We start from the raw sequence: 27,591 nt of genomic DNA, 5'->3' as shown, positions 1-27,591 counted from the left end.
TGCATTTAGCTGACCACATATTGCAAAGGTGATTCTCAAACTATTAAGACTAAGCCTCACATGTTTAAGTCTATCCCATTAGCTATTCAGAAGCATGCTAAAAATAAAACGCTAAGGTATGCAATGCCTGAAAAATACTTTGTTTATACTTCCCTTTTCCTTCTGCCTCACTGATGTGGTGCTGATCCTCATCTCCTTGGCAGGCCTCTTCTCTCTACCTGTTTCTTAAATTCTTCAAGATGGGATCTTGGGCCTCTTCTCTTCTGCCCCTTTTATGTGAACTCAGGTAAATTCTTGTTTTTTTTTTTCACTCCTCAATGCTTCAATTACCCAATCTTTAGGTAATTAAAGTCTCACAGATATGTGTCTCAGAGATCTACATCTTAATTCCTCTATCTCTACTGAGCTCAAAACCTTATTTTCCAATTGACTGCTGTACTTAAACTCAAAATTTCTAAAAGTCAACTCACTTGTTCCTTCAGGAAACTTTTCCCTCTACTTAGGTTGCCTTTTTCTGTTTGATATCATATGTTATCCTTTTAGAGGCTAGAAACCCAGTCATTTTTGATGCCTCACCCTCTCAATCAAGCAATCGCCTGTATTCTACCCTAAAACCATACGCCATACAGCACTAACCAGAGGTAGAGCAGAGTGGTTAGGAGCTCCAAAACCATGCTACACAGGTCTGAATCTTGGATGCTACATAAAAGCTGACTTACTTTTGGGCAAGTCATTTAACTTTTCAGTTACAAAATGAACACCCACCTTCTGAGATTTTGGAGAGACTAATTAAGTTAATAAATGTAAAGGACTAAAGACAGCATCTGGTACATGTAAATATGCAATAAATATTAGTTGTTATTAATTTTCTTATTATTAGCTGAAAGCTAAGTACTTTAGAAGGTTATCCTGAGAACACAATTAGAAAAAAATCAAGAAGAGTTTAAAAAACATAAAATTTATTATATTGGGGGTTACAAAGTTATCATAAACATGTATCAAAAGCTAAATAAAATGTCCTATTTTAATAAAAAATAAGAAGGGTATAAGCCATTTGAACTACTGACTAAGAGATGCTATAATAATATATGATTAAAAAGTTTTAGGAATCCCCCAAATCCAATCAAGATGCCCTGGAGAGAAACACAGGTCAACATGATTACACTGTGATATCAAGAAAGAAAACTTCTAATAAATAAATAGCACTGCAAATGAAGAAAGAGTGTATACCTAGAAGGAAGATGGTCTTTGTATTAGTCTGTTCTCATGCTGCTATGAAAAAATACCCAAGCCTGGGTAATTTAGAAAGAAAAGAGGTTTAATTGACATGCAGTTCCACATGGCTAGGGAAGCCTCAGGAAACAACAATCATGGCGGAAGGCACCTCTTCACAGGGCAGCAGGAGAGGGACTGAGTGCCAACAGGGGAAATGCCAGATGGTTATAAAACCATCAGACCTCGTGAGAACTCACTCGCTATCATGAGAAGCATGGGGAAACCACCCCCATGATTCAATCACCTCCACCTGGTTCCACCCTTGACACACAGGGATTATTACAATTCAAGGTGAGATCTGGGTGGGGACACAGAGCCAAACCACAGCCGTCTTCCTTATAAGGAGTATCCAAAGACACAAAATTTGGCAGGATGTTGCCAACACAGTGTCCCAGGAAAAAGTTATTCCTGATCCACAAATAAGATCCTTTTCCACTGTGGAGGATGATTTCTCAAACCATTGTAACTGGATGATACTGGCTAGTATAATGACATATCGCTTTCCTCCTGTTCTGATTCTATGCACATAAAATACTGTTTTAATTAAAATTTGGTTTTCTATACACATTTGGCTGGAGGAGAATGGGCTGATCAACCAAAATGAATATTAAGCCTGCTTGATATGTATATTTCTCATTGTAAATTAATGACTCAAACACCATTTTTGGACTCCCTAAACCAGAAGTAATTCTGTTTCTTCTAAAAACTCTTTACTTCAACTATAGCAATTATTTATTTTGCCTCATTACTGTTAGTTGTTTACATGTTTATCTGTTTGACCAGATGGTAAGCACCTTCAAGTATATGACTGTTTCTTTTCTTTTTTTTTTTTTTTTTCTGAGACAGGGTCTTACTCTGTTGCCCAGGCTGGTCTCAAACTCCTGGGCTCAAGTGATCTGCCTGCCTTGGCCTCCCATAACGCTGGGATTACGAGCGTGAGCCACTGCGCCTGGCCTAAATATTTCTAATTCTTTTTTTGTTTTCAGTTCCCTACTGTGAAAATTTAAGTAGATTCTTAAATGTTTGATGGATAAATGACTGGATGAATAGCATCATGTGATTATTCTCTTCCCAAGACTGAAAAGTAAACACCAAGATTGTACGCACCTTATTCTTTTCATTTTGAATAATTTCTAATAGCTTGTCTGTGTGCCCTTCTTCTATGCATTTTTGCCCAGCTAACTGAAATAGGCCAAAATCCTCTTCTTTAAAGTCTTGCTCTTCTAGGATTTGCTGGCAAAAAAAAAAAAAAAAACCCAAAAAACAAACAAACAAAAGTATATGTAAATAAAAATTAAATACAATAACTTCTTGATTTATCTATGAAAAAAGGAAATCTGTTTAAATTCTAGATAAATGTAATGTAAATAACACACGTATCAAAATTAGGATTACCCTAATAAATACTTTAATAAGTGACCTTGAAATCTACTGTACCAGTGAAATCTATGAAAAGGATCAGGATTAAAATGTAAAAGGTTATTTAGATAAGTATGTCACCTGGAGAAATAATCCAATCTGCCTCCCCCACTCATGCTCTTTACAGGTCAAAAAAAGCAAGGATTAAAGAAGATAAACAATTTGAGTGACCACAAATATAATTAAAAACAATCTGTGCCCTTCCCATATTTTGAAAGGTATTTAATTTTACAAAAATTAAAAAAATACTTACACATCTCTTTATTATAGACTGAAGTTCCTCTACAGCCATTCTTATTTCTCCTAGTTTCGATGCTAAAATCTACAAATACAAAACACACTGTTAACTATCCGTGATATTACACTTAAGTATTCAAAAGTTATGTTTCAGTGTGATAAATTATTAGTAAATACAATAAAGAAAATGGAAAGTTTTTGTTGTTGTGTTTTTTGGTCCAATAGCATGCTGGGAGAAAATGTAAAGTTTTAAAGTTGAAATGTTATTACTGAATCTTAGTATATTTGCCTAAGAAAATAAAGTGTTTTTTAGAAGCCCTTATTGCATGTTTTAAGTTTTCTAGGAGCATAGTTTTGAAAGCTACTTTGAAGGAAAAAAAAACAAAAAAACCTCTCGAGCACTCCCAAGAGGCGAGGCATATACGAACTAAAGGGCTTTTAAAAAGCAAAGCACTTCTTTTCTGAAAAAAAATTTCCAAAAGGTGGACCTGAAATCAAAATTCTAATCATCAGGGGATTTTTCATTTTTAATGTCTCACCTCACAAAAATTGGGGTGCAACACAAGCTTATCTATAGGGGGTGAAGATTCAGATGCCCTCCATTCCATTTCTCTCTAGGAGTTGCAGTCCCCAAAGTGATCAATCCAGCTAGTGAAATCACTGTATCACACGGAGACAAGACAACGGCGGCCTTCAGGAGGAGACCATCGCTTCTCCCGGCTGCAAGGCTCGGCCCCAAGCCCTCAGTAGGGGCGCGGGTCAGCTCGGTCCTCAGGGCAGCGCGCTGGAAGGCGAGTAACACCCCAGCGCGCGTGCGGGCGGCATCAGAGGAAGCCATGTCTTCCGATTCCTGCTCGCCTAGGTGGGCAGGCTCCACCACCTCGCGTGGCCTAGTCGGCCCGCAGCACCAAGTCCGCCGCGGCTCACGGCCAACCGCGAGCCCTGGCCACCCTGAACCTCTCCACGACTCCACTTACCGGCCAGATCCCTCGCCTCTCCCAGCCGCCGCCACCTCCTCCGGCGTCTTAGCCCGCTCTTCTGGCCCCGCCCCGCGCTACGCGTAGGGAGGCGGGGCCTCGGGGCGAGACGCCGGAGCTTGTCCCGGTCTGGCAGACTACTCTCCCCCATGGCGGACTGCGCTGGGCCGTCTTCTGCCGGCCGCAAGGCCGGGGGTCGCCGCTGCTCTCGAAAAGCCGCAGGTAGGAGCAAGGATCTCTTCCCACTTTTGGACCCTGAAAGCTGGGCCCCGATCTCGAGTTCTAGACCGCAGCGCGCGGGCGCTCCTGAAAGGCTGCTTCAGGGGAGGGGTTCTCCCAGGTAGAGAAGGCCGAAAGCTTCCCACCGCCGTCCGCACCTCCTGGGAAAGATTTCCTGGCCGCCCCTCACCCCTTTACGCCAGTGTTCCAAGATTTCCCTCACGCGGACTGTGGCCCCAGCCTCTGAGAGAAAGGACAGTGGAGGCGCCGGGAACCCAGGCCTGGGGTCCCCGGGTTTCGGGGCAAGTGACTAGGGCAGCGTTGGCAGCTGGCCTTGAACCTAGGACCGGTCCTCCTTTCCAGATTGCTTGGGTGCCCAGTTCTTTAAGGTGCCGGACTCCCCTCTTCCCCCAGAGAGGACGTTTGGCAGACGGAGAGAGGTTTCCCCTAAAAGTACCCAGATCTCAGATTTTCAGGAGTGGTTAATTAAGCAACTATGATACAGAAGAAAATTCAATCCCCAAAGAGATACATTTTAACCAAGAAAAATTAGACAGTAATCAATTTGCAAAAACAAATTGCTTTCCCTTCCTATTTCATTTTGATTTACACACGATTGGACATAAAATATGTGGAAAAGAAGAAAAGGTGGTCTACAGTTTGTTATTTGTGTAGGAATCTATCTTGTACCTAATGTGTTTGTGTAGACCTGACCTACTGCCACCATGTGTAGCTTAACTGCGGGGATGCATTTTGAGAAGTGCGTTGTTAGGCGATTTCATCCTTGTGTGACCATCATAGAGTGCACTTAAACAAACCTAGATGGTATAGCCTACTTACACACTAGGCTATATGGTACAGCCTATTGCTCCCAGGCTACAAACCTGCACAGCATGTTACTGTACTAAGTACTGTAGGCAACTGTATATCTAAACATAGAAAAGGTACAGTAAAAATACAGTATTTTAATCTTATGAGACCGTTGTCTGTATGCTGTCCGTCGTTTATGGAAATGTCATTATGTAGCACATGACTGTATTTTTATTGTAGGTACTAAACAGACAAGTACTTTGAAACAAGAAGATGCTTCTAAAAGGTATGACAGCTACATGGACAACTACATTGGCATATCTACTTATCTTGTATTACTTGTCCAATTTTAAAACAATAATGGTTACCTTTTTTTTTTTTTAGAGAAAATTATCATGAGAGGGAAGGGAAAGATCTGGGAAGGCCTATAAATTCTCACATAGACTGTTACATTCCTCTACTCCAGGCTTTAAGAAAACCAAACTAAGCACTCAGACTGCTAGTGAAGGAATGAGTGTCTGTAGAAGGTGTTTGTTTTTCACCGCTTCAGGTACACTCTCCTTTTATTGCTTTATATGCCAGAGACTCATTCTCCAAGTTTCGCTGTCACTCCAAGAAACCTTTTCTGTCTTTGTTACATCAAGTCCAGATTTTCATTAAAAAGCTGTCTTGTACTAGTTCTGGTTCTAAAAAGGCAAGATATTACCACATATCACACAGAGTTTCTAGAAGAGGAGTAGAATGTGAAGGGGATTAAAAGCATATGTAGCTATGATTTTCATTTTGTGAAGACTCACTAATCTTATATTGGCTTTGGTCTTAATTTACTCATTCTTTCAAAAATTATTTACTGAGTATAAGATATGCCAGACCTGTGTTAGGCTCTGAAGATATGGTGAACAGAATAGACACAGTTCTTGCCTAGTGGAACAGAGGAACAAATAATAATTAATTAATTAGTTAATTAACATAAACAAATACATAATTACAAATTGTGATAAGCACTATGAAGGAAAAGACTGTGATGTTATGAGAAGGAATAACGAAGTCTAATTTAGTTGGAGGTGGGTGGCAGGGAGGTTGGCTGTGAGTTTTCAGCGAAAGCCTTATGCTGAGACCTGCGTGTTAAGTAGACATTAACCATACAAAGAGTATATAAAGACTTATGTATGTGCAGTGCAAAAAGTAGCTTGTTTCCTTTTTGAAAAGTATTGGATCAAAAGTAACAGCATTAGAAAACAGAAATTTGGCCAGATGTGGTGGCTTATGCCGGTGATCCCAGCACTTTGGGAGGCTGAGGTGGGAGTGTTGCTTGAGGCCAGGAGCTCGAGACCAGTCTGAGCAACATAGTGAGACCTTGTCTCTACAATTAAAAAGAAATAAATATTTTTATTCAAAAAAATTTTTAAATATATTTAAATTTAAGTGGCAAAATAGTGAGTTAGGTTAGTATTGTATTTTAAAACATGGAATGTTGGACATGAAGCTTTTAAGTAGATTAAGTTTCTCTTTCAAATTTTAGGAAAGCTGAACTAGAAGCAGCTGTGAGAAAGAAGATTGAATTTGAGAGAAAAGCTCTACATATTGTTGAACAGCTTTTAGAGGAGAATATTACAGAAGAGTTCCTAATGGAGTGTGTATGTATAAGTTGACAAATTATTAGTTTTGTAGTATAACATCTTTAAATCTGTGCAGCATGAAACTTCTTTGCATTATTAGAATCTTTGAATTTGTTCTGAGTCATTAGATACAGATAACAATTCATATAATTCATGCATTTTAAAATAAACAACTATCATGCATTCCTTGTATAATGACTTTAAAATGCACTAATGAAAAATAAGTACGTAACAAGGTGATGACAGGTAATGTATATTTCAAAATTAATAAGAGTGGATTTCAAATGTTCGCACCACAAAGAAATGATAAATATGTGAGGTGATAGATATGTTAATTAGCCTGATTTGCTCAATGTATACATGTGTTAAAACATCACATACTACCCCACAAATATATACAATTATTATTGTCAATTAAAAAGCAAAAGAGGCCAGGCACAATGGCTCATGCCTGTAATCCCAGCACTTTGGGAGGCTAAGGCAGGCGGATCACTTGAGGTCAGGAGTTCGAGACCAGCCTGGCCAACATGGTGAAACCTCCTTTCTACTAAAAATACAAAATTAGCCAGGTGTGGCTCATGCCTGTAATCCCAGCTGCTCAGGAGGCTGAGGCATGAGAATCACTTGAACTCAGGAGGCAGACGTTGCAGTGAGCTGAGATCACACCACTGCACTCCAGTCTGGGCAACAAGAGTGAGACTCTGTCTCAAAATAAGTATATAAATAATAAATGGGAAAAAAGAAAAATGAGGATGGGGAAAAAAAAAGGAAAAAGCAAATATATTTTACCCTTAGTCATAGTTCTTTTAACCAGTCTGCTAATGTCACTTGATTTTCTTCAATTTGTTCTGATTGCAATTCCAGTTTTCTATATTCTGTGTTGTGTTATTTTAAGTAACAGAAGAATATTATTTTTGTCAATGTAATTTCATCAATTTTCATATTTCAAAAATCTGAAATACAGCTCATTTATGACTTAACATAAAACGGGAGAATTAAATTCCGCATTAAATTTTTTTTTTTTTTTTTTTTTTTGAGACGGAGCCTCACTCTGTCGCCCAGCCTGGAGTGCAGTGGCGGGATCTCTGCTCACTGCAAGCTCCGCCTCCTGGGTTCATGCCATTCTCCTGCCTCAGCCTCCCGAGTAGCTGGGACTACAGGCGCCCGCCATTACGCCCGGCTAATTTTTTTGTATTTTTAGTAGAGATGGAATTTCACTGTGTTAGCCAGGATGGTCTCGATTTCCTAACCTTGTGATCCGCCCGCGTCGGCGTCCCAAAGTGCTGGGATTACAAGTATGAGCCACTGCTCTCGGCCCGCATTAATTTTTTTTTCGCCAGGCACGATGGCTCATACCTGTAATCCCAGCACTTTGGGAAGCCAAAGCGGTAGGATCGCTTGAGCCCAGGAGTTTGAGACCAGTCTGGACAACACAGCGAGACCCTGTCTAAATAAAAATTTGAGAATAAAAAAATTTTGAAACAGCTTTACTACATTAAAATTTTGAATGGAAATTTCTTTTATATTTTTGTAATCCTTAAGAGGGCAAATTAAAACTCAAAGCTTCTATTACAAAAACACTTCTTAGTGTAGTTGATAGATCTTTTTCTAAACAGGAATATGAACATGACAATTCATATTTTTATTGACACAGGTAACTGCATCAGAATCTGCATATTTGATGACACCAGAAAAGACAAAGGCAAATATGCTTCATTTGAAACATAAAACTTACATCACTCTCAATAAAAAGTATTTCAGTCTCTGTGAAAACAGAAAAACTTGTTAAAAGATCTCAAAGTTATGAACAAGAATCAAAATTATTTCATCATGAAGATGTCAAAGGAAAATATTTGATGTTAGCTTATAACCATCACCTCACCACTCTGTACAGATTTTTCAGAAGTAGGCAAATTTTGCACAAACTGTGTTCTGCAGTAACAATGACACTTTTGAAATGCTTTGTTTTTAAAGATTATGCTTTAAAAAACACGTAAAATTACATTTTATTACTTTGTGATTTAATTTTTTAAATAATACTTTTTCAAAAATAAAAGATACTGTTGTCATTTAGCTTGTGTATAGCTATAGCATCACTTCTTCCTCATGCCTCAGAATTATTTCATTTAACTATATAATCTACAGAGATGTAGAGACTACTGTGGCAGAAATTTTTTTAATAATAACTTTTTTTTTGAATGCTCACTATATGTTGAGCACTTCTCTAAGTGATTTTGCTTTATTTTCTCCTCTAATTCTAACCTCTAACTTATGAGGAAGGTACTATTGCTATCCCTGTGTTTTCAGATAAGATTGATGAGGCTTAGAGAGCTGATAAATGAACTTTTCTATTAAACTAGGAGGAAATAACCCTCTCATTTCATTTTAGGGGAGGTTCATTACACCTGCTTACTACAGTGATGTCGTGGATGAACGTTCTACTGTCAAACTCTGTGGTTACCCTTTATGTCAGAAGAAGCTGGGAATTGTAAGTAACTCATTTTTTTAAAATATAGGCTTTTATTATTTTCATTTAGCAAAATACTTTGTTGTAAGAATAAGAAATAAAACCTAAGGTCATGAACTAAAGGCATGGATTGGCCAATGATATGATATGTAGATGACTTAATCTTGTAACATAACGTTCATGTTTATTATTTGGATTCTTTTGTAAGCTGTACTTTCTTTTCTTTAGGTACCAAAACAGAAATATAAAATTTCTACCAAAACCAATAAAGTCTATGATATTACTGAAAGAAAGGTGAGTTTAAAGGCTTTCACTGTGGCAATTAATTTTTTTTCTTTACTAACCACTATCCTAACAAGGCATGGCAATTAATTTTTAATGATATTAAATAGGATTCTAAAAGAAACTTTAAAATCTTACTGGTTAGAAAATAGTGATGTTAAAAGTTTGATTTTATTTGTAAATATTTCAATCAAGGTATTAAAAATTTTTTTGCTTAAGCTTCAATTAAGACTTGAACATTTAAAAGTTAAAAGTGCATATTGGCACAAATCTAGGCAAATAAATCATGGAACACAATAGACAGTCAGCAGCAGACTAACCACATATGTAGACACTTGATATATGACAGCGGGAGTATTGTAGATCAGTAGAGAAAGGATGGATTTTTCAATAAATTATACTGGCACAATTAGTTATGCAAATGGAAAAAATTAAAATTGATGCCTATCTCAGACTATATACATAGATCAATTTTAGGTAGATTAAAGACATAAATGTAAAAGGTAGAAGACACTATGGGAGATGCTGGGCGTGGTGGCTCACACCTGTAATCCTAGCACTTTGGGAGGCCAAGGGGGGCGGATTACCTGAGCTCAAGGAGTTGGAGGCCAGCCTGGGCAACGGCGAAACCCTGTCTCTACAAAAAGTACAAAAATCAGCCAAATGTGGTGGTACGCACCTGTAGTCCCAGCTACTCAGAAAGCTGAGGCACATGCATCGCATGAACCTGGGAGGCAGAGGTTACAGTGAGCCGAGATCATGCCACTGCACTCCAGCCTGGGCAACAGAGCAAGACACTGTCTTCAAAAAAAAAGACAATAGACCGGGCGCCGTGGCTCAAGCCTGTAATCCCAGCACTTTGGGAGGCCGAGGCGGGCGGATCACGAGGTCAGGAAATCGAGACCATCCTGACTAACACAGTGAAATCCCATCTCTACTAAAAATACAAAAAAATTAGCCGGATGTGATGGCGGGCGCCTGTAGTCCCAGCTACTCGGGAGGCTGAGGCAGGAGAATGGCGTGAACCCGGCAGGCGGAGCTTGCAGTGTGAGCTGAGATCGCACCACTGCATTCCAGCCGGGGCAACAGAGTGAGGCTCCGTCTCAAAAAAAAAAAAAAGACAATATGGGAAGATATAAACTTGGGGTAGAGAGACTTCATAAAATAAGATGGAAAATTATAGGCCAAAGAGGAGAAACTGATAAACATTTCTATATTAAAATGTAAAACTTTTGTTCATCAGAAGTTTCAAAAAAAAAAAATGAAAAGAGAAGCCACAAAGCAGAATGTTATTAACTGACCATAGAATCATATCTAGAATATATGATCTATAAGAAAAAGACAGACAAACTAATAGAAAAATTTACACAAGGAACTTGAATGGCTAATAAACATATGAAAAGATGCTAAATATTATCAGTAATCAGAGAAATAGCAAATAAAAACACACTGAGTTATGTTTTCATGGCCCACAAAATTGCCAATATTAGGAAATCTTTTTGCAATTAGTGGGAATGAAAATTGGTACAGCCTTTTTGAGAAATGGCTTGGCATTTGTCTGGTGAAGTCTTTGCACATTCTCTATAATTAATCCTTTCTTTTCCTTGGTATAAACCCTAAAAAAATTCTTACACATGTACACCAGCATGTATGTATAAAAATGTTTATAGCTGGATAAACAATGTGGTATATACACACAATGGAATATTAGCCTTAAAAAAAGGAAGGAAATTCTGACACATGCTACAAGGTGGATGAACCTTGAAGATAATATGCTAAGTGAAATAAGCCAGCACAAAAGTACAAATACTGTATGCTTTCACTTATATGAGGTACCTAGAGAAGTCAAATTAACAGAGACAGAAAGTAGAATGATCATCAAGAGAGGTGGGAATGGGAAGTTAGTGTATAGGGTTTCAGTTTTGTAAGATAAAAGGAGTTCTAAAGATGAATGGTGGTAATAGTTGCACAACAGTGTGAAGGTACTTAATGCCACTGTGCTATATACTTAAAAATGCTTATGATGATAAATTTTAGATTATGTATATTTTACCACAATTGTAAACATTTTTTAATTGTAAAAAAAAGTTTATAGTAACATTGTAGTGATAGCAAAAAAATTAGAAACAACTCAATTGTCTATAAATGGTAAAGTGTAATACTCTAACACAATGGAATGTAGTACACAGTGAAAATTAATAAGCTACAACTACTTGAATGAATCTTAAAAACATAATTTTAAACAAAAGAAGTGGCTAGGTACGGTGGCTCACACCTATAATTCCAGCACTTTGGGAGGCCAGGGAGAGAAGACAGAGACCAGCCTGGGCAACAAATAGAGACCCCATCTCTACAAAAAAATAAAATAGCCAGGTGTGGTGGCACGCCTGTAGTCCAAGCTACTCAGGAGGCTGAAACCAGAGGATTGCTTGAGCCCAGGAGTTTGAGGCTACAGTGAGTGAGACCCTGTCCCTAAAAAAAATAAAATTTAATAAGTGAATGAAGTAAGATAAGAATGTATAACAATATTATTCCATTCAAAAAAATGTTTAAAAATAGGCAAAACTGAATATTTTTTAATAGGGATATGTACACAGGTGCTAAAACTGAAGGGAAATGAGGGAATGATTAACACCAAATTTATGGTAGTGGTTACTTCTGGGGAATGTGGAGGGTGATGCAGTTGGGAAGGGGCACATAGAGGCCTTCAAAGGTTCAGTATCTTATTTCTTACCTTGGGTGGTAGATCTGTAGGTTTCCATTTTATTCTTTGAACGATACATTTATGTTTTATACTCTCAACTGTATGTAGGTAATGTTTCATGATAAGGAAAAAAACTAGATTTATAATGTTCTTTTCAGTCTTTTTGCAGCAATTTTTGTTATCAAGCATCTAAGTTTTTTGAAGCACAAATTCCCAAAACTCCAGTATGGGTTCGAGAAGAAGAGAGGTAATTTAAGTCATTGTGTATATACATTTGTTCATATATTCTAATAATTTGTTTCTGCTTTTTGAGATTAGCTGAGAGTAAGTCTAGTTTTCTGTAAAAAGTTACCATTTTATATACTTTATGGGGAAATGGTTATATTTTAAGCATAGCTATTAAGGATTTTACACTTAAAATCAGAAAATGCATACATACAAATGTTATTTGTTTGTTGTTTTAGCTTTAATTGCAAAATCAGAACTTTAACTCCAGTGTCCTGTGATGCTAGTTATGTCTGTGAATCCTGTTAATATAATAATCCTGGAGGAAGAATGTTAAATTTTTTCAGAAGTTACTGGGTCTTAGGATCCAGGTGAACTCTGCTATGAGAAAGGTTAGAAAGTTCAGGTTCATTTAATCTTTATAAAAATCAGTACACTATTTTATCAATTTAAAGACAGACAATTAAAAAGTAATTTTTTTTTTGTAAAAAGTTTATGGGCAATGCTGGAGTTTAGCCTCTTGGGAAATGATTTAAATACTGGCAATGTTTTACTAGATGCTAAAGTCAAGAAAATTTTATTATTGAGGGTGAAATGGCATGATAATATAAAGGTAACAAGTTATCCTTATGGTAATTAAACTGTATTGCCTAGAAATTCCAATGAAATGCTTAATGAGATAATGCCCAAAATAAATTCATGTTTGAAAGAGTGTATTATAGCAACACAAGGCAGTGTTACTTGTGGTAAGGTAGGACCTACGCTAAATAAACTAATGACCTAAACATAATGAGATGCAGGTTAGCTAAAAAGCTCTGGCTCAAAAAAAAAGAAAAAGCAAACCTTGAAGTCTTTTCTGATGCGTAAGGCGATGTAACACCACTCTCAATTCAAATAACATCAATTATGCTGACAACAGCACCTGTGATGGCAGACACCTCTGCCTGCCGATCCAATCCTATGTGGTTTAGGATATGGAAAACTTAACACTGTGTGGCCCTTGATAATTGAGTTAAACATAATTAAGACTAAATTGTTCATCATTTCACCACCAGTCTGCCAGCTTTCTTGTTGGGAAAATAAAAGACTCTGGCATTGTTCGACATGACTGGGAAGCTAAGAGTACTTTTTTACTTATCCTTTTTCTCCTTTCTTAATATTTCTGTCACTAGAGCTGCCCACTACTTCCCCAGTCCTATGAGAGCAACATGTTTTATTCCCCACTGAAACCAGTGTTTCCTCAAGTTATCCTTAACTTTGCTTCCAAAGATATTTTCTCTACATCTTAAATTTAACCCTTTGTGCCATCCTCATATCTACCTCAACTGCTTCAAAACCATTTACCAAACTACCTTTCCTGCCATCTCTGTTTTCTTCAAGCATAGGTATTGGTCCTTCCTTTAGCTAATTTAAAACAAATCTTCCAGCCTGGTGTAGTGGCTCATGCCTATAATCCCAACACTTTGAGAAGCCAAGGTGGGTGGATCACTTGAGTTTAGGAATTTGAGACCAGCTTGGCCAATATGGTGATACCCTGTCTCTACTAAAAATACAAAAATTAATTGGGTATGGTGGCGGGCACCTGTAATCCCAGCTACTCAGGAGGCTGAGGCAGGAGAATCACTTGAACCTGGGAGGTGGAGGTTGCAGTGAGCCAAGATTGTGCTGCTGAACTCTAGCCTGGGCCACGGAGTGAGACTCTGTCTCAAAAATTAAATAAATAAATAAAATGAAGTAAAACAGGTCTTCCTCTAACCTTTTCCTAAAATCTTACCATCCTATATTCAGAATGCTCACTGTTTCCCAAAACTTGAAGCCCTTTTACTTTATATTTGCAGTTCTTGAAATTCTACCTTAGCTATATACCCTTCACTACCTCACTAAAAAAGAAAGATGAAAATGTCCTTTGTGCCGGGCGTGGTGGCTTACACCTGTAATCCCAGCACTTTGGGAGGCTGAGGGGGGCAGATCACAAGGTCAAGAGATGGAGACCATCCTGGCCAACATGGTGAAACCCTGTCTCTACTAAAAATACAAAAATTAGCTGGACGTGGTGACACATGCCTGTAGTCTCAGCTACTCAGGAGGCTGAGGTAGGAGAATTGCTTGAACCTGGGAGGCGGAGGTTGCAGTGAGCTGAGATCGTGCCACTGCACTCCAGCCTGGTGACAGAGCAAGACTCCATCTCAAAAAAAAAAAAAAAAAAAAAATGGACTTTGTTTCTCTAATCTAAATGAATCAACTTAATTTACATTTAAATTGTGCAGTAAGTGCTTAGTACCTGGCAGGCTACACACATACACATACACATATATAAGTATAAAACCCAACCTGTGAATTTAACAATCACTGGATGCCAGAACATGAATTAAACAAGTTTGTGTTGACTTTAATGGGGATCTGTCCTATAAATTAGCAAGGTTAGGACATTGCATAATGAGAAACTGTGAGCAAAAGTGAGAAAATAAACTTGTGGGAATGGGTTGGGATATTGAACATTGGCCCACTTGAAATTTGGGAAACGAGAAGATAACAATAGGTAAATAACAAAGGGCCAGGCTGAGTGTGGTAAACCCTCAAGTACTGGGGAGCCATCAAATGTTTTTGAGCAGAATTTATTCTGATATTGGTGTACAAAATGAATTAAAGAAGAATCATAATTAAAGAGCTAAAAGGGTCCTTAGAGAGATTTAATCCAACCCCTTCATTAAGTGTATTTCTTAAACTAGTGATCCGTATGAGACCAGGATTCTATTTATTATATTCCACTTGATTAGAAGGAAACAGTGAATAATCTATATATATGCATCTGCCTTATTGTATAGCATAACTGTAGCCCTTAATTATATATAACACTTATCAGTGTATAACCATATCAGTATCTTTTATATCTGGATGCATTTGTGTTACCTTAATTTCCAAATTCTTAGGGGCAGGGATTATGTCCATGCTATTTAATGAATCCACTAGAGGTCACTGTTTTTTCAGACATCTTTTTACCTGTGCCAAGGATCAGAATTCTAGAATTTGGTATTTTTAAAAGCTTGTCTAGCTATTGCACATTTAAGCTCTACAGAAATGTGATAGTTTAAAGAATGTCTGTTTACATATGGCATGGGATATAATATCCTGAGTCAGTCTTCCTTTAGGGAGGAAAAAATTGCTTCTTTTAAATGGTGGCATGTAGTATTTAATGCAGAGATATTTTTATTAGCTTACAATGAGTCATGATAAAGAATAAATTGCATCATAATAGTAATTTTAATAATCATAATTTTAAAATAATAATAAATTTTTATGGCCAGATGTGGTGACTCACGCCCGTAATCCCAGCATTTGGGAGGCCGAGACTGGTGGATCACCTGAGGTCAGGAGTTCAAGATCAGCCTGGCCAACATGACAAAACCCTATCTCTACTAAAAATATAAAAATTAGCCAGGAGTGCTGGAACATGCCTGTAGCCCCAGCTACTTGGGAGGCTGAGTAAGAAGAACCGCTTGAACCTGGGAGGCAGAGGTTGCAGTGAGCCAAGATCACACCATTGCACTCCAGCCTGGGCAACAGAACGAGACTAAGAATAAATTGTTAAATCCACCCAAAAGATTAGATATCTTATTGAAATGACTTCCAAACTTTCGACCACTATAATAAGTGCATTTTACATTATCTCATATATGCATATAACTAAAACTAAAGCAAAACTTCTGTGAAACAATATTATTCTTACTACATGAAATGCCTCTGATATTTTCTACTCTGTTGCTTTTTTAAAATGCTGGCAGCAACCTACTTAATTGATTGGTCCTGATCTGCAGTTTGAAGAGCACTGTTTTGTTGGATTTAGCTCACGTTTTTGGTTGTTTTACTGTAGGAAACCTGCTTCTCAACACTAAGTCTCAGTTTCCTCATTTGTAAAAGGAAAAAGTTGCATTCAACTTCCGAGTTCCCTTTGGTTCTAATGATTTACAGTTCTAAGCCAATTGTGTCATTAGTCATTGCTACTATAGAGAAAGTTTTCTACATAAGGAAATATTTATTAAAATGATGAAAATTAAAATTATCTGCTTAAGACTAGAGAAACTTATACTACCTTGTAGAGAGGTCTGTCTCAAGAGTTTTGAATAAAGTTACTGACTTTAATAATTTGATCTCTTTAGTCTGTAAAAGTGAAGGCTGATAAAATGTAGATCAAAGCTTTTAAATTATGAAGAAAAACCAGGCATGTTTTAGAGCATGTCCTGAACAATTTTAACTTGGCATCACAGAGGATGCCATGACCTTACACACCATTTGGAAACAGAATATTGAATTTGACCTAATTTGGTCTTTCTTACATTATTGTGAAAGCCAGTAAGTACACGCATATCTTGGAGATATTGCAGGTTTGGTTCCAGACCACCACTATACTAAAGCAATAAAGCAATCGTGGATTTTGTTTCCCAGTGTATGCAAAAGTTATGTTTCCACTATACTGTAGTCTTTTAAATGTGCAGTAGCGTTATATCTTTAAAAAATAATGTACATACCTTAATTTTAAAATATTTTATTGCTTAAAGATGCTACTGATCATCTGAGCCTTCAGCAAGTATTAATCTTTTTGCTGGTGAAGGGTCCTGTTTTGATGTGGATGGCTGCTAACTGATCAGGGTGGTGGTGTCTATAGGTTGGGATGGCTGTAGTAATTTGTTGAAATAAGACAACCCCAGGTTTGCTGCATTGATCGACTTCCTTTCACTAAAGATTTCTCTGTAGCATTAGATGCTGTTTGATAGCATTTTACCCACAGCAGAACATCTTTCAAAATTGGAGTCAGGCCAGGAGCAGTGATTTATGCCTGTAATCCCAGCATTGTTGCGGGGCAAGGCAGGAGGATCACTTGAAGCAAGACATTTGAGACCAGCCTGGGCAACATAGCGGGACCCATCTCTACAAGGTATTTAAAAAATAAAAAATTAGCTGGGTGTGGTGGCACACAACTGTAGTCCTTGTAGCTACTTGGGATGCTGAGACTAGAAGATCACTTGAGCATAGGAGTTCATGGTTGCAGTGAGTTAGATCACACCACTGCACTCCAGCCTTGGCAACAGAGCAAGACCGTGTCTCAAAAAAAAAAAAAAAAATTGAAGTCAGTCCTCTCAAACTTTATTGCTGCTTATCAGCTAAGTTTATGGAATATTCTAAATCTTGTGTTACCATTTCAACGATGTTGACAGCACCTTCATCAGGAGTAGATTCCATCTCAAGAAACCAGTTTCTTTGCCTATCCGTAAGAAGCAGCTGTATATCCGTTCAAGTTGGATTATGAGATTGATGTAATTCAGTCACATCTTCAAGCTCCACTTCTAATTCTTATCTTGCTATTTCCACCATATCCATAGTGACTACCTCTACTGAAGTCTTGAACCCCTCAAAGTCATCCATTAGGGTTACAATCAACTTCTTCCAAGCACTTGTTAATGTTGATATTTTGGCCTCCTCCCATGAATCCCAAATGTTCTTTTTTTTTTTTTTCCTTTTTTCTTTTTTTCAGACAGAGTCTCACTCTGTCACCCAGGCTGGAGTGCAGTGGCGTGATCTTGGCTCACTACAACCTCTGCCTCCCCAGTTCAGTGGCGAAATCTCAGCTCACTGCAGCCTCTACCTCCCAGGTTCAAGCGATTCTCGTGCCTCAGCCTCCCAAGTAGCTGGGACCACAGGCATGCGCCACCACACCCGGCTTATTTTTGTATTTTTAGTAGAGATGGGGGTTTTGCCATGTTGGCCAGGCTGGTCTCGAACTCCTGGCCCCAAGTAATCCACGCACCTTGGCTTCCCAAAGTGTTGGGATTACAGGCATGAGCCACTGCGCCCACTCCCAGATGTTCTTAATGACATCTAGAATGGTGAATCCTTTCGTGAAGGATTTCTATTTACTTTGCCCAAATCCATCAGAGGAATCACTCTATGGCAACTATACCTTTAGGAAACATATGTCTTAAGACTTGAAAGTTGAAATTACTCCTTGACCCATGGGCTGCAGAATGGATATTGTGTTAGCAGGCATGAAAACAACACTAATCTTGTACATTTGCATCAGAGTTCTTGGGTGGCTAGGTACATTGTTAATAATCAGTAATATTTGGAAAGGAATCTTTTTTTTTTTTGAGCAGTAGGTTTCAACAGTTGGCTTAAAATATTCAGTAAGCCATGCTGTAAACAGATGTGCCGTCGTTTAGGCTTTGCTGTTCCACTTATGGAACACAAGCAGAGTAGATTTAGCATAATTCTTAGGGGCCCTAGGATTTTCAGAATAATAAATAAGCATTGGCTTCAACTTAAAGTTACCAGCTACGTTAGCCCCTAACAAGAGAGTCATCCTGTCCTTTTAAGCTTTGATGCCACATATTTACTTCTCCTCTATAGCTATGAAATCCCTAGATGGCATCTTCCTCCAATATAAGGCTGATTTGTCTACATTGAAAATTTGTTTAGTGTAGCTATCTTAATCAGTGCTCCTAGCTAGATCTGTTGGATAACTTGCTGTACCTTCTACATCAGCACTTGTGGCTTCACCTTGCACTTTTATGTTGTGGAGATGGCTTCTTTCCTTGAATCTCATGAACCAAACTTTGCTATCTTCTACCTATTCTTCTGCAGCTTCCTCACCTCTCTCAGTCTTCACAGAATTGAGGAGAGTTAGAACCTTGCTCTGGATTAGGCTTAAGGGAATGTTGTAGCTGGTTTAACCTATCCAGACCACTAAAACTTTCTCTATACCAGCAATAAGGCTGTTTTGCTTTTTTGTGTTCACTGGACTAGCATTTTAAATTTCCTTTAAGAGCTTTTCTTTTGCATTCACAACTTGCGTACTGGCAAAATAGGCCTAGCTTTTGGCCAGTCTCAGCTTTTGACATGCCTTCCTCACTAAGCTTAATCATTTCTAGCTTTTGATTTAAAGTGAAAGATGTGTGACTCTTCCTTTTACTTGAACACTCAGAGGCCATTGTAAGGGTTTTTTTGTTGTTGTTGCTGTTGCTGTTGTTTTTTGGTTTTTGGGTTTTTTTTTTTTTTTTGCATTTAGTAGTGCATTTTATTTATTCTAAGTTGCATACATTTTTACATTTTTAACATCTGTGCAATTGAAATGGATCTCACAACTGATAGACTCTTAGATTACAGCTGGACACAGAGGCTCACACCAGTAATCCAGCACTTTGGGAGGCCAAGGCCGGTGGATCACTTGAGGTCAGGAGTTCGAGACCAGCCTGGCCAACACGGTGAAACCCCGTCTCTACTAAAAATACAAAAATAGGTGGTGGCATGCACCTGTAATCCCAGCTACTTGGGAGGCTAAGGCAGGAGAATCACTTGAACCCAGGAGGCAGAGGTTGCAGTGAGCTGAGATGGTGCCACTGTACTACAGCCTGGGCAACGGAGTGAGACTCCATCTCAATAAATTAAAAAAAAAAAAAAGGCTGAGTGTGGTGGCTCACACCTGTAATCCCAGCACTTTGGGAGGCCAAGGCAAGTGGATCACCTGAGGTCAGGAGTTTGAGACCAGCCTGGCCAACATGGCAAAACCCCGTCTCTACTAAAAATACAAAAATTAACCGGGCATGGTGGCTCACGCCTGTAATCCCAGCTACTCGGGAGGCTGAGGTGCGAGAATCTCTTGAACCCGAGAGGCAGAGGTTGCAGTGAACTGAGATAGTGCCACTGCACTCCAGCCTGGGTGAAGAGCGAGACTCTGTCTCAAAATCATAAATAAATAAATAGAAATTAGCTTTTCAGAGAGACAGAGGTCTTGTCTTGTTGCAGTCTCAAAAAAAAAAAAATTTAAAGGAAAAGCAGTATTCAATGTCAGTGAGTCTTCCATTGTAAAGTTACTAATTGGCCTAATTTCAATATTGTTGTGTCTCAGGGAATAGGGAGGCCTGAGAAGAGGAAGAGAGATGGGTGAACAGCTGGTTGGTGGATCAGTCAGAACACACACATTTATCAATTAAGTTTGACATTTTATGTGGGCTTGGTTCATGGTACCCCAAAGCAATTACAACAGTAACATCAAAAATTACCACATATTACTATAACAGATAATAATGAAGTTTGAAATATGATAATTACCAAACTGTGACACAGAGAACACATTTTGTTGGAAAAATGGTGCTGATAGACTGGCAGACACAGTTACCACAAACATTCAATTTGTAAAAAATGCAGTATTTGCAAAGCGCAGTAAAGGAAAGCACAGTTAAACAAGGTATGCTTGTGTAAATTTATTTACCAGATTTTATAATACCAAAACCAAACAATATCCCTTAAAATTTATAAGAGTAATATCTTTATATCACAGTAAGCTCACTACCTCATTGGTATAGATGTTTAAATAAATTTAAGATTTAGACAAATTCATAAATTCTACCTCCATACTTTTATAAGGTTTTGGAGTCGGAAAGGGCCTTGGAGGTTTTCTAGCTCCTCATCTTTAAGGTATGTAAAATATCTGGAGTAGATCCGTAATGTCATGGAGACTAACAGTGGTTCTCACAAAATGTCTCCTGATACCCTGTTAGAGACAAAACATTGACCTAGAATGGTCTGGGTCGTGACGCACTGTGATGCTTCTCATCTTGTGAGTTAGAAATTTTTCACCCACTTGGTGGCCAGAAACAGACCACATAGAGTTTTGATGCTCTGAGACAGTGTGCTCATATAGGTAGTTATATAGTTGCAGTTATAAATCCTGTTTGGCTAAATGTAGGCTCTGACAAGCCTTTGAAGGTGGGAAGTCTCCTGCATTGTAACCTAAAATCTTAAATCTAAGAAGGACAAATGTGGAAAATCAAATTATGATTTTAAAGATGAAATTGGGGTGAATGGTTAATGCTGACAGAGCTAAAAGCGCCATCATCTGGTCCAGAGTAGGGGATTTCACACGTTGCTTCTTGGCAGTAAACAGTAGAATCTCAGAGGTGCGGAAGCCAAAAACCTCTGCAGAACAACTATAACCTCTTCCTGAACAGCCACCTCTGTTGCTTGGTATGCAGAATAAAAGCTTTCTGAAACAGGGTTTGACATGTCTCAAAATAGATTTGAAAAGTTCTCACCATACCTGCTGCTTCTGTTGGTTTATATATAACATACATATTCCAAGTGATATATATGCACATATATATAAATATGTACATATATCCACTAAGTTCTTTGGCATAAGTTAGTTCTAGTTTTAGATTTACTTTGCTAAAATGAAAACCAATCATCTAATTTATACCTTAGTGAAAGTAAGATGAAAATGTTTATAAAGAAACAGCTTACAAGCATTCTTTAACTAGGATGGTTACATATTTTTGTTTTTTAAACTGAGCTTTCATAACTATCTTCAGGACAACAAAAATTGTGGGAAGATAATAGAAAATACTTAGCTGGAAGAGAAATGGCACTTTCTCTTCAAACGAAAGAAATTTGGATTTCATCTAAGAAAGGATAGAAAAGAAAGAGCAATGTAACTTGGTGCTTCATTCTTTCTAAAACAGCACATAGCAAAAACAAACTGGAATTTTATATCGAATCTTGAATCTAGTTTATTTCAGTGTCAGGTACCATTCTTTATAGATTGGGGATGAGGGAAGGTATTTAAGGTTCCTTTAAGATAGTTAAGATCTGTAAACAATGTTGAGTTTAGTTCTTAGAAAAATTACACAAAGGAGAAGAAAATAGTTTGTAAAGTATATTGAGTTCCTGTGAAAGGGATTAAGCAAAGGTGGTATCCTTGCAACTTTTTTGGGTCTTTTTCTAACACTAAATAGAGGCAACAGGATATAGAAAGGGCTTGGCCTAATTCGAATCCTAAATTTACTACTTGTTAGCTATGTGATTTTAGGAAGTCATTTAACCTCTCAAAACTTCGGTTTCCTCATCTATAAAAATAGAGTTGAAGGCTCGGTGCGGTGGCTCACAACTGTAATCCCAGCATTTTGGGAGGCCGAGGTGGGCAAATCATGAGGTCAGGAATTCGAGACCAGCCTGGCCAACATGGTGAAACCCCATCTCTACTAAAAATACAAAAAATGAGCTGGGCGTAGCGGCGGGTGCCTGTAATCCCAGCTACTCAGGAGGCTGAGGCAGGAGAATCGCTTCAACCTGGGAGGCGGAGGTTGCAGTGAGCCGAGATTGTGCCACTGCACTCCAGCCTAGGCAACAGTGAGACTCTGTCTCAAAAAAAATAAAAATAAAAATAGAGTTGTAAATTGTGTGAGGATTAAATGAAATAATGTGTAAAACCATCTAGCAGACAATTGGGAAGATGAAAAAGTGCTGGAGATGCACGGTGGCGATAGTTGCACAACAGTGTAAATATACTTCATGCTACTGAACTATATACCTAAAAATGTATTAAACGGTAATTTTACCACAATTTTAAAAATCCACCTAGCATATGGTAGGTGATGCCTACCTTATGCTTTTTCCCTTGCCTTCTTTAAAGATACAGTTTTCTTTTAATTCTCAAAAAATAACAAGTTGTATAGCAGGAGATGTTGCATAAAGCTGTCTTAAATTGCATTCATAATTTACAGTAATGTTTATATATTTTGATTACCATTTGATTGAGCTACACTTGGACCTCATTCTTGTTTGGAACTATTCTGCCTTCAAGATCTTGAAATAAGAGCTTCCCGTCTCTGACCACAACCTCTATCTCAATCTGCAGCTATCACTCCTGAGTCTGCTTTGTGACCTCATTTTGACCTCCTATCTCTAGCCTAGCTCTATTCTTCTGAGTTGGCAGACCCTCTTACTTTTGTTTTCTTGAGCTCTACAGTCAGCGATTACAGTGTCCTCTTAAACAATTGTAGATTCTTTCTCCCTTAACCTTCTGGCATGTCCACCTTCCCAACCTCCAGTCATACTTTTTTTCTATTTAGCTTGCTGAACATTTTGGGGAAAGTTCTCAAATAAGACTATTAGCACTTTAGATAAGCTATCTCATTTAATTCAGTCCTCTTAGCATCCCTGGGGAAATATTATGTTACTCACTTTATGGATGGTGGAACTGAGGCTCAGAGTGGTATGGTGACTCACCCAAGGACACTTAGTTATATATAGATTTGGGATTTAAACCCAGGTCTGTCTGATATCCAAGCCTACATTCATTGTATTCCTTTGGCCCTGTTCTCTCTACTATGTTTTTCCCACCTTTTTTTTCTTTCTTACTGACTATAGAATAGACCTTTTCTACTCTCAAACTTTGAACCAACCATAGTAGATAGTTTAACCCACTTTACTGAACCAATTGAGGGCATCCAACAGAAACTCCTTCAACATTATTTTCTTCATATGGGCTCTCATTTCTCTGCCTCATTGCTGATAAAGTACCCTCCTTTATCTTACTGATTCCACTTTCTCTCCTGGGCCTTGCTTTATGATTTATTTGTATTCTGCCTCCTTTGAGATATCCTTTCATATTGATTATTTTCCTCTACCTTAAAAAAACCTGAAAAATATCTATGAGCAGTCTTATAGTAATTGGTGATCTCAGTGAGAGCCATTTCAGGAGAGAAATGAGTACAGATTCCAGAAGGCAGAAAGTTGATAACTGAGTAGGAAATATGGAAGTTGAAAATGATGAGGGCAGACTTCTTTAATAAAGGCTTACGATGAAATGAGGAGGGGCTGTATGATCAAAGGATTGTTTTTTGTTTTTTTTTTTTAAGAGATTGGGTAGATTTAAACACGATTACATGCTTTAAAAAAAAGAGAAAAAAGGGAGAGGTTTGTAGAGTAAATACCCCAGAGTGGAGATTCAAGGGATTAGCCTCAAATGCCTTTATATACAGACTGTATCCATCTTTATAAGCCCAGCTGAAATGACACCTCTCTGAAACTCCTTTTGATTGGCTCAGAAGGAAGTTTTTCTCTGATTTCCTGTAGCAGCTTATACATCTCTCATGGCATTTAACACATACTGTCTTGAATAACAATGTAGTTATTATGAGCTTTACTGTCTGGGTTTGATTCCTGGCTTCACCACCTACTAGCTGTGTGATTTTGGGCAAATTGCTTATTCTCTCTGTACTCAGTTTCCTTATCTATAACATGGGGATAATATTAGTAGCTACATCGTTGTTAAGAGGATCAATATCTGTAAAGCTCTTAGAACATGCATTTTTCTTCTACTAAATTTTAAGGTCTGGCAGGCGCGGTGGCTCACACCTGGTAATCCCAGCACTGTGGAAGGCTGAGGTGGGGGCAGTGGGGAGCGAGGGGTTGCTGCTACTCCAATGTAACTGCTTTCTCAGAAATTAAGGCAAAAAGTCTTACTGACGATGTAAAGGAAATCCAACAATTATAAACAGTCTCTGCCTTTAAGGAGCTTATAGTCTAGTTAAGAAACCAGACTTAAACATATGAAAAGTTAAACATTGGCCAGGCACAGTGGCTCATGCCTATAATCCCAGCACTTTGGGAGGCCAAGGCAGGAGGATCACCTGAAGTCAGGAGTTCAAGACCAGCCTGACCAACATGGAGAAACCCCATCTCTACTAAAAATACAAAACTAGTTGGGCATGGTGGCGCATGCCTGTAATCCCAACTACTTGAGAGGCTGAGGCAGGAGAATCACTTGAACCCGGGAGGCAGAGGTTATGGTGAGCTGTGATCACACCATTGCACTCCAGCCTGGGCAACAAGAGCAAAACTCCATCTCAAAAAAAAAAAGAAAAAGAAAAGTTAAACATTTAGGTAATGGTTCTAGTAGTAGGCCATAAAGGAGTTCATGATTAATTATGTTAATTGTACAGACAATGATGACTCTGGAATTTAGGGAAGGGATTTACTTTAGTCCAAGTTAGTCAAGGAAAACTTTATTGGGCTGGTGGAATTTGAACTTAACCCTGAAAAGTGAGTATAGTTTAGGTAAGAGAGAGACTAATCCAGATTTCTTGTTGATGAATTTCAGAGTACTTTGTCCTTTAATTTTTTTCTTTTTTTTTCTTAAGATGGAGTCTCGCTCTGTCGCCAGGCTGGAGTGCAGTGGCACAATCTCGGCTCACTGCAACCTCTGTCTCCCCAGTTCAAGCGATTCTCCTGCCTCAGCCTCCTGAATAGCTGGGACTACAGGCACGCACCACCATGTCCAGCTAATTTTTGTATTTTTAGTAGAGATGGGGTTTCACCACGTTGGCCAAGATGGTCTCAATCTCCTGACCTCGAGATCCGCCTGCCCAGCCTCCGAAAGTGCTGGGGTTACAGGCATGAGCCACCGCACCCAGCCTAATTTTTATTTCTGTGTTCTTGTTACAGGCATCCCGATTTTCAACTGCTAAAGGAAGAACAAAGGTATGGTTGAATCAGTATCATTTACCATTTATATATTTATGTTAATAGAAACATTAGGAGTGAACCAGGTGATATGAGCTCTTGGACTTCCTGTGCTGATGCATTATGTAAGTGTCCCATTCTAGCCCACACAAAGAAATTTTTGACCTGTTCAGCTTTTTCTTTTGTGACGGTAAGATGATGTGTTTGATCTGTATGATTTACTGTACAGCTGTTCCTCCCGAGGAAATCTAATTTAACCTGTTGAAATATGACATAAACACAGCCTCCATCTCAGACACCATGCTTCTTTGTCAACTAGATTGTGCCTATTACATTTGTTGAAAGGTTTTTACAGTCCTATAGGATTTCAAAACCAGTAATGTACCAGTTACTTAATTATTTGAAAGAGCATCTAAAGCATTAATATAAATTCCAAGTTGTGATTTTCTTTCTAAACTTTCCTCATGGTATTGTTTGCCTGACCATGGCCATCTCTCAAAACACATCCCTTAACTCTCAGAATAAATGTTCCTAGTTAATAGTCACTACCTTAGTCACATGGCGTTGAGCACAAATAAGAGATTTATTTATTGATGTATATCTTTATAGCTTCAGAGTAGTATAAAAACATAATTGCCTTAAAACTCCAAGAGAAAGTATGAAATACATGAAAGTTAAATTGTTCTAATTTTTTTTGAGCTTACACCTATTTTTACTTTTCTTCTGATGCAAGAGACAGCCCCGTGGCTATGTAGGCTAGATTCTAACTAAAAGATGGTATCTAAGACTAAACTAACTTTTCATCTTTTTTCTTCATTCCCATCCACGACCTTGCTTTCAACTTTTATATATATATATATTTTTTTTCTTTACATTTCCCCACAGCTTGCTTCTTGACCGAGAGTCTTTTTCATCCTGATCTTTTAAAGTTTTGATAGTGTCTGTGCTTTAGAGCGTCCTTGTTTGTTTCAAGTTTGTATTGGCAAAGCTACTGTTGCCTTCCCTCTTTCGTAATTCTTCATTTTATTCAAATCTAATCTGAAAATTGAAGAACATTGTCAGGGAAAACTTTTCTCTTTTATTGTTAGCATATTGTTGTAACTCTGGATTTTCAAATTTAAATATCTTTTATTGAAAAATGTTGATTTCCTAACTTGTTCTGCTATGACTTTCCTGTGATTTTCATTCTGTAGAATTTTCTGTACAACAATCAACCAGAATTAGAAAATGTTTACCCATTTATTTTTATCATTTTATCTTTTCAAATCTAAACACAATTCCTGTAATTTTTTTTTTATTTAAGAAACCAATAATGAAATTTTCTTTCTTTCTTTTTTTTTTTTTTCAAGACAGAGTCTCACTCTATCACCCAGGCTAGAATGCAGTGGCGCGATCTCGGCTCACTGCAACCTCTGCCACCTGGGTTCAAGCAGTTCTCCTGCCTCAGCCTCCTGAGTAACTGGGACTACAGGCATGCGCCACCACTCCTGGCTAATTTTTGTATTTTTAGTAGAGACAGGGTTTCACTATGTTGGCCAGGCTGGTCTTGAACTCCTGACCTCAGGTGACCCACCTGCCTTGGCCTCCCAAGGTGCTGGGATTACAGATGTGAGTCACCACACTCAGCCAAAGTTTTCAAAAGAAAAACTTTTTTAAAAAAGGTCAGCCAGTAATCCCAGCAGTTTGGGAGGCCAAGACAGGTGGATCACTTGAGGTCGGGAGTTTGAGACCAGCCTGGCCAACATGATGAAACCCCATCTCTACTAAAATACAAAAATTAGCTGGGCATGGTGGTGTGCACCTGTAATCCCAGCTACTTGGGAGGCTGAGGCAGGAGAATCACTTGAACCCAGGAAGCAGAGGTTGCAGTGAACTGAGATCTTGCCACTGCGCTCCAGCCTGGGTGACAGAGCAAGACTCCATCTCAAATAAATAAAAATAAAATAAAATACAAAAATAAAAAATAAAAAGCTCAGCCAGGCACGGTGGCTCACCCCTGTAATTCCAGCACTTTGGGAGGCCAAGGTGGGCAAATCACTTGAGGCCGAGAATTTGTGGCCA

The 27,591-nt window shown here is 38.3% G+C and overlaps 2 protein-coding genes across 11 annotated transcripts in view; one reads left to right on the top strand and one right to left on the bottom strand.

Annotated features, from left to right (window-relative positions):
* GLMN (glomulin, FKBP associated protein) overlaps window positions 1–4,001 on the bottom strand; it is a 53,332-nt gene extending 49,331 nt beyond the window's left edge. For 6 of the 7 annotated variants that reach the window (XM_063697023.1, XM_063697031.1, XM_063697032.1 and 3 more), the window contains exons 1-3: window positions 3,909–3,983; window positions 2,948–3,016; window positions 2,383–2,508 (exon numbers count right to left, since the gene is read on the bottom strand). In XM_063697023.1, coding sequence (XP_063553093.1) covers window positions 2,383–2,508; window positions 2,948–2,986 — 165 coding nt within the window. In that variant the 5' untranslated portion in view covers window positions 2,987–3,016; window positions 3,909–3,983. Of the gene's footprint in view, window positions 1–2,382; window positions 2,509–2,947; window positions 3,017–3,908 lie in introns of all 7 variants that reach the window. The other variant, XM_004026128.4, reaches the window with a different exon arrangement.
* RPAP2 (RNA polymerase II associated protein 2) overlaps window positions 3,978–27,591 on the top strand; it is an 88,302-nt gene continuing 64,688 nt past the window's right edge. For all 4 annotated transcript variants that reach the window (XM_019030004.4, XM_055352229.2, XM_055352235.2 and 1 more), the window contains exons 1-7: window positions 3,978–4,130; window positions 5,178–5,223; window positions 6,460–6,574; window positions 8,946–9,044; window positions 9,252–9,317; window positions 12,168–12,256; window positions 25,513–25,548. In XM_019030004.4, the coding sequence (XP_018885549.2) occupies window positions 4,058–4,130; window positions 5,178–5,223; window positions 6,460–6,574; window positions 8,946–9,044; window positions 9,252–9,317; window positions 12,168–12,256; window positions 25,513–25,548 (524 nt within the window). In that variant the 5' untranslated portion in view covers window positions 3,978–4,057. The remainder of the gene's footprint in view (window positions 4,131–5,177; window positions 5,224–6,459; window positions 6,575–8,945; window positions 9,045–9,251; window positions 9,318–12,167; window positions 12,257–25,512; window positions 25,549–27,591) is intronic.

The sequence above is a fragment of the Gorilla gorilla genome, chromosome 1, assembly GCF_029281585.2.
Source record: "Gorilla gorilla gorilla isolate KB3781 chromosome 1, NHGRI_mGorGor1-v2.1_pri, whole genome shotgun sequence".
NCBI classification, from domain to species: Eukaryota; Metazoa; Chordata; class Mammalia; order Primates; family Hominidae; genus Gorilla; species Gorilla gorilla.
This window is presented reverse-complemented; position numbering and strand designations above follow the sequence as displayed.